Below are 10059 nucleotides of genomic sequence, written 5' to 3' on the forward strand. Positions count from 1 at the left end.
ATGTGCTCAACTTGTCTGTTGTTCTCCAGAGTTACTTGGAGTTTATAATTAACAGGTCATTGAAACTTACGTACTTTCTGTTCCTGGATGTGAAACCCTTCTATTAACAGCATTCATTTAAAATAGATTTGTTTGTTATTGTGAAGTAATCACTGCTGATTTTTTTTTTCCCCTGCTGTGTTACTGAGGTTTGGAAAAGGGGATACGTTTGAATTTCCCACAGTATGTCACATGCAGCATGCTGTGTAATTTGATCTGTTTTGTTTGTAAAAGTTAGAAGTCTTTCTTCGGTCTACAATTTGATTTTGGTACACATACACCCATAAACACGGTCCATACAGACATCCGTTACTTCAGGTAGATCAGGATCTCCAAATATATGGGTGGTGCGGTTCATTTTGTTCATTTTTTATGAAAATTAGTTCATTTTCCAGTTGAAGTTGAACAGCCAGAATCCATTAGCCGAAACATGAACTTTTTTAATATGAGTTTCTTTACCAGGCGTTTGGAGTGTTAACACCTACTGACATATTCTTTCATTAACGCTCAATTAACTAAAAATTTCAACCATGCCCATGAAATTAATTTGTAAAGATTGCTCATCAATCAAAGCTGCTCTTGGGTGGATTTCAAACATTAGAAGGATACTACAGATTTATTTTGGAACATTGGCATGTAAGATATTTGAGGTTGTGAAGGGGTGCTGAACTACATATAACCTAATAATTAATATAATAATCAGTTTTAATGGGTTTAGAACAGTCATGTGCTTGACTTGTTTGGTAAAATTCTCTGCTCGTGTATTTTACTTCAAACTTGTGCAGTATTCCCTAGATCTTTTTTTACAGTAAGTGAAAAGGCATCCTTGGTGAGAAAGAGTATCAGCCTTGTCGGCTATCTGAAAAACGACTCGGGGCAGCAGAATCCTCTAGCACTTAGATCATCGTGGGTTCTAGACACCCTGCCTGGGTTTCGATCCCAGCTCACTGTGCGGTCTTGGGCAAATCACTCAGCTTCTGTGGACCTTCATTTTCTTGGTTGTAAAATTAGATTAGTAATAATCATAGGCTGTTATGCAAACTATAGGAGATGGTGTATGTAAAATTCTTAGCTTTACGTCCAGCGCGTGTGTTCAGGAAATACTTTTATTACGTCTACGCGTTGTGTGAGTGCGTGCTTAGCCAGAAACTACCCGGTGAGTCACGAATCTGTTAAAAGGGCACTTTACTTCGCACCTTTGCAAGTGGCAAGCTGGGCCTTGTCCCCCGCCATCGGCAGAGTGCTGCTCGGTGCTGCTGACCTAACCGTCCTCTTTGTGGACATGCCGCAAGTTATCAGGACCAGGGACTTGGGGAAATGCCAAGTGGTTTGTTTCTAGGATGTGTTTCTGAGGTCAGCGTTAAATGTGGTCGTGCAGAAGGGGGGAGCCCTGGTCTTCTACAGTCGGGTGCCTGTGCCCCAGCCCCTATTTAAAGAGAAAGGGGTCTCGCGGGCTCTTGGTAGCAGTCTCCGGCACTCCGTTCCATGTGGGGATAGGGCTCCAGCAGGCTTCCAGGAAGCAGAGCTGACTGGTTTGTTTTAGCGGCTCCCGTTCATGAAGTACTCGCTAAGTGCCGTGCCCTGGCGAGGTGCCTCCCATATGTGATCATTTGAGCCTCAAGAAGTCTCTCCAGTAGGGGGTAGCTCGTGTTGTTGATCCCGTCTCTAGGTCAGGAAACAGACATTTTAAATAGCACGCTCTGGTGGGTACAGTTACCGAGTGGCTGAGGGAGGTTTCAAATCTAGGCCCTTAAGCTCCTCACCCTTTTGGATGTTTTAGCCACGGAGTTTAGAAGGAAGGCTCTTAGCTGCTTCCCTCTCGGGCCCTCCACCTTTCCTGCGTGGCCCCTGGTCACTGGTGCTACGCGGTCACTCACGGAAGTCTTCTCGGTCATCTGTGTGCCCCATGGTACCGTGAAATAGAGAAGTAAAACGCAAGGTTTCTGTTCTTGAGTTCCATCTGGGTAGGAAAGAGGGGCTAGAATCCATGCAGTAAACACATTTAAGACCGGGTGTTGGTCCTAAGATAACCAGCGAATGTAGGACCCATTCTGTACGGAACGGAGTTCCGTGTGATCTGCCAGCAAGATTATAAAACGTTTTCTATTTACGTGCTCTCAGAATATAGGCTCCCAGCCCCCCTCATTCATCTGGTGAATTAAAAAGATGTGTTTATGATTGTCAGGCTTGTCTCACAAATCGGTGAACTTTTTCTACCTTGGGTGGAGATAGTATTGGCAGACGGTTAGGGGTTTTTATGAAATGTCATTTTTTTATTGGTTGATTGTTGTCTCCTCAGCCTTCTCCAGAGCTCCGATCAAGAAGTTGCAAACAAAGTCAAGGCCGGACTCAAAGGCCTCATTCCCACATTGGAGAAAAACAAAAATGCCAGCAAAGGAATAGAAACGCTGCTTGAAAAACTGGCCGCATAGTGGAGATAGTCCAGAACAGGATGGAATCTTCTTTCCTGTTCTCTTTTCCCAGAGCGGGAAAGAAGGGCCAGGGGCCGCCTTCCTGGGAGTCTGGGTGCTCTGTATATGTGCTTCTTCTTTGTATAAGAGTCTATTTATAAAACAGTTTTCTAAAAATGGTCTTTTTTTGTTTTTTTTTTAATCCCAGCCAAGTCTTCTGTCTTCGGAGTGCTGAGCAAATCACACGAGGCTGTGACGTAAAAGGCTTACCCATCGTATACAGGGGGACCAACCAGATACATCCCAAGTAGAAGCAAGAGTTGATTCAAGGGAGAAGAGGTCTCCTTGAGCAGTGGTCTGAGAGGGCTTCAGGGAGGGGGTGGCACTTGGGGACCTTGAAGGAAGTCAGGGTGTAGAAAAAGGGAGCCCTGGGGAGTCTGTTGGGAGCGGTGAGGTGAAAATTAGGCGTTTTGCAGGCACTTCAGGAAGCCTTACGACCCAGAGACAGGATGGCCTGAGGCGACAGCAGCCGCCACATTCCCTGCTGCTTTGGGGATTGGGTTTTGGGTTAGATTTTGTTGGCCAGGCATTCAGATAAGGTCAGGCTCCTGAGAGGAAATGTGCTACAAGAATGAGGGGGTCACAGTGGGGGCTGGGTGAAGGTCAAGGTCACTGGGAAAGTCTCCCTATCTTGGGAGCCCTGCCTTCCCAGTAAATAGCTCCCTGTGATCAGGCGTTTTTCCTTAGGACTTTGCCTTAAGCAGCTGAAGACTTGACAGGGTTCGAGTTAGAAGAAAGGCGATGCAAATTTGTGAACAGTGCAGAAATTTAAATTTAGGTGCAGGTAGATTGTTTGAATTTTAAAACTGTGCTTGGCGTTTAGCAACAAAGTTGAAGGGTTGGTAGACTCATCGTCGCCCCCGCCTGTGACAGCCTGGCTGCCCTGGACACCGAGCCCCAAAGCTTTCTCCCAGTAGCCTGTCCGGACACGCCCTGGGGTCTGTCACTGCAGGGCACCTGCCACCGAGTTGCTGTGCCTTACCTGGCCGGACTGTGGCGGTCCAGCACTGCCCCCCACCGCACCCCCACAGGATGCCAGCATCCCACTTGCCAGGGACAGGGAGTCCTGGCCCTGGAGCCCGAGAGCCCATGCCTATAACTTGGGGGTCCTCTCCCCAACCCCCACCGGGTCTCAGGGTGGTGGGGGATTGAGGTGAGGAGGTAAATACAGAAAAGCCAACAGCAGAGCTTGCTTCTGTTTGACGAACACCCTGGGAGCTTGTGTTGTCCACGGAAAGGGCGTGTTCACCAAGAGGAGGAGAAAATCCCTACTGTTCTGTCTACGAGACTAAACAAACATATAAAATTAGAGTAGAGTGGGGCCAACGCAGCCTGTGTTCCTCTGCCCGCTCCTCCACACCCCTGCTTTTGCCCAGCTGGGAAGGAACTACTTCCCCTTCTTTTCAGCTCCACTGCGTTTTGAACCGCTTTGGAGTTTTTATTGCGGGTTTTATTTGTTCCCTTTCAAATGTTGGTTGTGGGCATTACAGATGGAGACCTTTCCCCAGCCCTGGTCCCCATCTTCTCTCCGTCGTCCCAGGAGAACGGCATCGTTTTGGAGAAGTCCATGTTCAGGTCTTACGTGGTGATGCTGCCCTAGGTTGGTAAACAATTAAGCAGTGAACTGCCCTTACGTGGCCCATACCATTTCAGTTTTCCTGGTGTTAATCAACTTGCTTCCTTCATTTTCATTTGCTTATTTTTCTACATCCTTCCTGGTTTTTCCCAAACTTCTCATCAGAATTGCTTCAACGTTTCTAGCAGGTACCATTTTCCTCCTTTCTTCAGCCTGGAAAGGCTCCCATGTTACTCAGGTGTCCCCACCTTTCCCCGTGGCTCCGGTGTCCTAACTGGTGTGCTTTGGTGCCACTGTGCCACACGTGGGTCCTAGAAGTGCCGAGGTTTTAGCAGCCTCCTCCGTCACTCCGCGGGGCCACGCGAACACTTCGTGGTGTGGCTTGTCCAAAAGAACTCTGGTGTGAACTAATCCCAGGGGCCTATTCCTTGAGTCACTGGTGGATTGAAGGCGTCTGGCCAGTGAACCTTGGAAGTGGGGTTCCTGGGGAAGGTTTCTTAGATCACAGGCCCCCCGCCCCAGGAAGGGTCCCTGTCCTGCCAGCCAACCTTGGATGTGCTCACTGGACGCTCAGAGCAGGTGTGCTATCACAGCCATAGAAGACAGCATGCTGACCATGGCTCAGCCAAAGATGGAAAGTCAATCTTCGGGAGAAATCAACCCTTGGGAGATGCCCTGCTACTGGACTCCTGGTTCCGTGAGGCAATAAGCCCACTCATCAGGCCATTTTGAATTGGATCCTTAGACACCTGCTGCCAAGAGTGTGCTAACCTGACTCCCAGTATTAGTTTCCACACTGCAACACATTGAGCCGACTAGCATTCCCATTTTCCCTTAGAGACACCCCTCCTGGAGGCAGCTGGCTTTCTGGATGTCCTGAGGACCTGCTATACAACCACCATCATCATCCTGGCCATCTCTTCGTTTCTCCTACGGAAAGCCCATTTCCAGGATCCCATGCATTTTTTTCTTGCTTAAGCCCCTCTTGAATGGGGCATAATCTCTAGTAACTTGCTATGAAAGAATGCAGGTGAGAGTGAACGTCTTCATTACACACCCTTTCATGCCTGGGTGCCTAGTTGAGCTGGATATAGAATTTTGGTTGGAAATTAATTTTGCCTCAAAATTTTAAGGACGTGGGTCAATATTTTCTTTGCTTTAGGGTTGCTATGGAACCCTTACACCACCCTCGTTCCCACCCTTTTTTATATGTGCCCTTTTGCAGGGGCAGTGCTCCTCCGGAAGGTGACAGGACACTTTTTAATCCCCAGCTGCCTTATCTTGCAGGTCATTGTATGAGGTGTGTCTGTTTCCCGTCCTTCATGCTGGACATTTGGAGATGTTTTAGAAAATTTCAGTTCTTCCCTTCTGAGAGTTGCATTTGTATCATTTCTGTCTCTGTCTCTCTTTTTTTTTCTTTTCCTGTTTTCTTTATTCTTTGGAATTGCTGTTTACTACCATTTTGAATGCTGGTTTGATCCTCTAGTTTTCTATTTTCATTTCTTTGGCTTTTTGTTTTGCCCAGAAATGAGAGACCTATTTCCTCTCCATCTTCTGCCAGCCTTTCCACTGAAGTGTCCTTTTTTTGTGTGTGCCTTGGATGAACTCTCTTACTTCTCGGGATGTTGTATTTTATGTTCATTTTGCTTTGTTTTGGTTTACTTTGCTTTGTCTCTTTTCTATTATCTGCTCTTTGGTTTACTTTGGTCTCTTGCGTTTGAGGCTTTGCTGGAGAGATCTTTGGTTCTCTGTATATTTAAGACCCTGAAACCTGATTAGAAATGGGCAGGCCTAGCCTGTTATTATAGCACAGGTGTAGGGGCTGCTGTTTCACTGAAGTCCTCCAGACCTCAGGATGTCTAGGCCTTTTGTCTGGGGCCCTTAAGTGCCTCTGGAGAGAAATCCACCTGCCTGCCAGTTTTCTAGTTGCTCAACACTCATTGTGCAGATCTGAATTAACCCATATACTTACCGTAAGGACAGTGCCTCTCCGTCGTGCTGTCTTCTCCACCGGGGCCCTAGCCTAGTGGAATGGAACCAATGCAAGTCCAGACAAAGACTTCTGCCAAGGTTTGGAGTGGTAGTAAACCAGTTTTGAAGCAGTCCCTGGTTTTCCATCCCATGTCTCTCCCCAGTACCTAGAACCTCGAACTGCTGACATGTCGTTTATACCACGGGGAGAATTCACCTGCTCTTCTGCATTCACCTTTCTCAGCCCTGCCTCCTTCTTCACTGCTCTCTGTTCCTCCAGATACTTGTTGCAAGTGCACACTCACCGGTGGCTTCTCTCCCAGGCACTTTGTTCCAGTGAGCGTGTACCGTTTTTATTCTTAGCAGAAATCTACACATGGTTTCAACCAAACTGAAAAGAACCTGGCTGGCTGCAGCGGGGGAGGTTATTTTCCATGGAAGAGCTTGATTTGAGAATGTCTTTCATTGCAAAATTCAGCTTTTTGCAGTTTTCAGATTGCACCAACCCCACGCTTTCCCCAGGGATCAGACTCTGCCTACAAAGAAGGAAGAACCCTGTTTTCCTTTTAAGCCTGGGGTGCCATGCCTTTGTGTAATGGAATCAGGACCCTTACAGGAAACTTCCTGCATGCTTGATCTCAGAGGATTGGCTCTTCTAGGACATGGCGCTTCTGTTACTACGTTCAAAGAAATTTTGAAAAGATTACATCTTAATTATAGCAGGTTAATCACTCTTAAGTCTGAGAAAGATGAGGGTGTGTGCGTATTTTTAGACTAAGAGAGCACAAGGTCTCAAAAACAGCAGTTAATACTGAGCCACTAACCATAAACTTTCTACGCCAGAACTAATGAACTAAACAAACATAAAAATCTGCTGCTTGAGCTCTTTTCTCACTTCTGATCTTGCTTAACCTAAGGAAACTAAATGTATAATAATCTCTACCTGATACATGTTCAATTAAGCCCCTTTGAGTTGGTGAGTTGAAATCCTAACCCCCCTATAAGTCAGAATGTACTATATTTGGAGACAGAGCCTTTAAAGAGGTAGCATAGGTAAAATGAAGTCATATGGGTGTACCCCAATCCAATACGGCTGCCGTCCTTAGAAGGAGATGAGACCCCACTCACATAAGAGAAGACCACGTGAAGACAGCCAAGGAGGGAAGCCACTCAGTGAAACCAACCTTGCTGACACCTTGATCTTGAACTTCTGGCCTCCAGTCCTGGGAGGAGATAAATCTCTGTTGTTTAATGCACCCAGTCTGTGGTATTTGTTATGGCCACCCTAGCAAACTAATTCATCTTTTCTGTTTAAAAAAATTTTTTTAATGTTTATGTATTTTTGAGAGAGAGAGAGAGATAGGGTGTGAACAGGGGAGGGGCAAAGAGAGAGGAAGCCACCGAACCTAAAATCTGAGCTGTCAGCGCAGACCCCCCACGCGAGGTCGAGCCCACGGACCGTGAGATCATGACCTGAGCCGAAGTCGGACATTTAACCAATCGAGCCACCCAGGCGCCTCACATCTTTTCTTAAATTTTAAAACACCACCACTAAAGGGACCTAACCCAAATTCCCTAACCTGCTCCCTGGCGAATTCTTAAGTCTTTTAAATAAATGAACATTCTTTTTTTTTTTTAATTTTTTTTTCAACGTTTTTATTTATTTTTGGGACAGAGAGAGACAGAGCATGAACGGGGGAGGGGCAGAGAGAGAGGGAGACACAGAATCGGACACAGGCTCCAGGCTCTGAGCCATCAGCCCAGAGCCCGACGCGGGGCTCGAACTCACGGACCGCGAGATCGTGACCTGAGCCGAAGTCGGACGCTTAACCGACTGCGCCACCCAGGCGCCCCTTATTTTTTTTTATTTATTTATTTTTTCAACGTTTATTTATTTTTGGGACAGAGAGAGACAGAGCATGAACGGGGGAGGGGCAGAGAGAGAGGGAGACACAGAATCGGACACAGGCTCCAGGCTCCGAGCCATCAGCCCAGAGCCCGACGCGGGGCTCGAACTCCCGGACCGCGAGATCGTGACCTGGCTGAAGTCGGACGCTTAACCGACTGCGCCACCCAGGCGCCCCTTAAATGAACATTCTTAAGCAGGAGACACAGCATGCTCCTTGGATCCCATGTAACTAAAGGGCTCCTCTGTGTGCATTCCCAAGTGTGCAAACACGTTGCCCGCCGTGTCCGTGTTTGTGCCCCAGAGAGTGCCTTGCACGATACGCTGCTGTTCCCACTCCCATCCCTGTAAAGGAATAATGTTTGGACTCTTCTTCGATCAAAACGTTTTATCCAACTTTTAAACATGGGTTCGTGCCCGCTGCTGAATCTAAGTGGACAAAGCTGCAGAAACGTGGCAGTGAGAAATGTTGGTCCGTGCCCTCCTGTTGTTCTGAGGGGAATTAATTATGTCTTGAGGGAAAATGATTAGCGCTTAGTTGTGCCTGTTGTGTGATGACCGCTTGAATGGAGCTGATGGGAACCCGGTGAGGTTATGAGAATCATCTGACTGTGCTCTTGATGGCTGTAATTAAGCATAATGAATAATTCAGATAGTTTAAATGACTTCCAGATGTTTGAAAACAGACTTTCCTTTTAGAAACCCTCGTGCATTTAGAACTCATATTTTTATTGTTAAACCTACCAGTAAAGACATGTGCTGGACTTGCTGTTACCTTCAGCCGTTTGCAGTGGACAAAAGAAAGACCGTGCTTTTTTTTTTTTTTTTTTTTTTTTTTTTTTTTGAGAGAGAGAGAGAACACTGGCAGGGGAGGGGCAGAAAGAGGGAGACAGAAAATCCCAAGCAGGCTTCACACTGTCAGTGCAGAGCCCAATGCAGGGCTCCAACTCGTGAACCGTGAGATCACGACCTGAGCCAAAATCCGGAGTCAGATGCTTAACGGACTGAGCCACCCAGGCGCCCCAAGAAAGATCATGCTTCTTAAAGACGTGTGTGTGTGTGTGTGTGTGTGTCAGCAAGAAAGCCACATGGGGGAAAAGGACAAGTCGGGGCTCATTTCTGTTGCCAAATGGACTCCTCTGCTCTATCTTTTTTGCTTAATACCTAAGTCTAGTTCCGAATAGAGAACTGTTGTGTCTGCTTGTGTCAATAACCCAGCAGATACAGGGTTCCCCTCCCACATTTCACAGTCACCCTCTTTGGGGAAGGTGAACCCATCGTGACCTGCCTCCACCTGGCGCAGATGACCCAGGTGTTGCAAATCACACCACCTTTCTTTCCCTTGGCCACAGTTAGTGGGTGTTGATACTCTTCTGAACTAGCATCTGGTTAGAATGTGGGAGAACGTTAAAACCAGGACGTGGGAGTGTGGCAGGCCTTTGCAGGAGATGCTGCGGAAGCTCCTTCCCCTGGGTCTCGAGCTCTTTCGTCTGCTTGCCTGGATCTTACTGTATTTCATCAGTGCTAAAAATGCACATCTTTTGGGGGCGCCTGGGAGGCTCCGTCGGTTAAGCGTCTGACTTCGGCTCAGATCATGATCTCACGGTTCCTGAGTTCGAGCCCCGCGTCGGGCTCTGCGCTGACAGCTCGGAGCCTGGTGCCTGCTTCAGATTCTGTGTCTCCCCCTCTCTGCCTGTCCCCCACTCATGCTCTGTCTCTCTCAAAAGTAAATATTAAAAAGTGCACATCTGTTTTTTTCCTAGTCTGACAAATCTGAAAGGATGCATCTTAGAGTTGATGGCATCTTGGCCTGGCCATTTTTAACAGGCAGCTGTGTTTGTTAGTGACACGTAAAATCATGGGTCTTAGAATCCAGGCTGATTACAGATGGGAAAATACAACGTCCCATCTTTTCCTCTGGACCTTAGCCTGCTTTGGTTTTCCATAATAGCTTTCCACTGCCTTCAAAACTTTTGTTTATTGCTGGACTCCTAGAGGTGGGGTTAGGGTGAGGTGTCTTCTATATATTTGCACATAAAATACACCCCTTTGGAAAAGGAAAATCCAGTCAAGTTAGAAGCAGTATAGCATAGTGG

At 47.1% G+C, this 10059-nt stretch overlaps 1 protein-coding gene across 1 annotated transcript in view; it reads left to right on the forward strand.

Moving 5' to 3' along the window:
* PUM3 (pumilio RNA binding family member 3) overlaps positions 1 to 2627 on the forward strand; it is a 38896-nt gene extending 36269 nt beyond the window's left edge. The window contains exon 17 of the mRNA XM_047101506.1: positions 2339 to 2627. Coding sequence (XP_046957462.1) covers positions 2339 to 2471 — 133 coding nt within the window. The 3' untranslated portion in view covers positions 2472 to 2627. The remainder of the gene's footprint in view (positions 1 to 2338) is intronic.
* The last annotated feature ends 7432 nt before the right edge of the window (positions 2628 to 10059 follow it).

The sequence above is a fragment of the Lynx rufus genome, unplaced genomic scaffold (genome assembly GCF_022079265.1).
Source record: "Lynx rufus isolate CCGP_SWC_20201006 ecotype Redwood Valley unplaced genomic scaffold, mLynRuf1.p SCAF_10, whole genome shotgun sequence".
In the NCBI taxonomy this organism is placed as follows: Eukaryota; Metazoa; Chordata; class Mammalia; order Carnivora; family Felidae; genus Lynx; species Lynx rufus.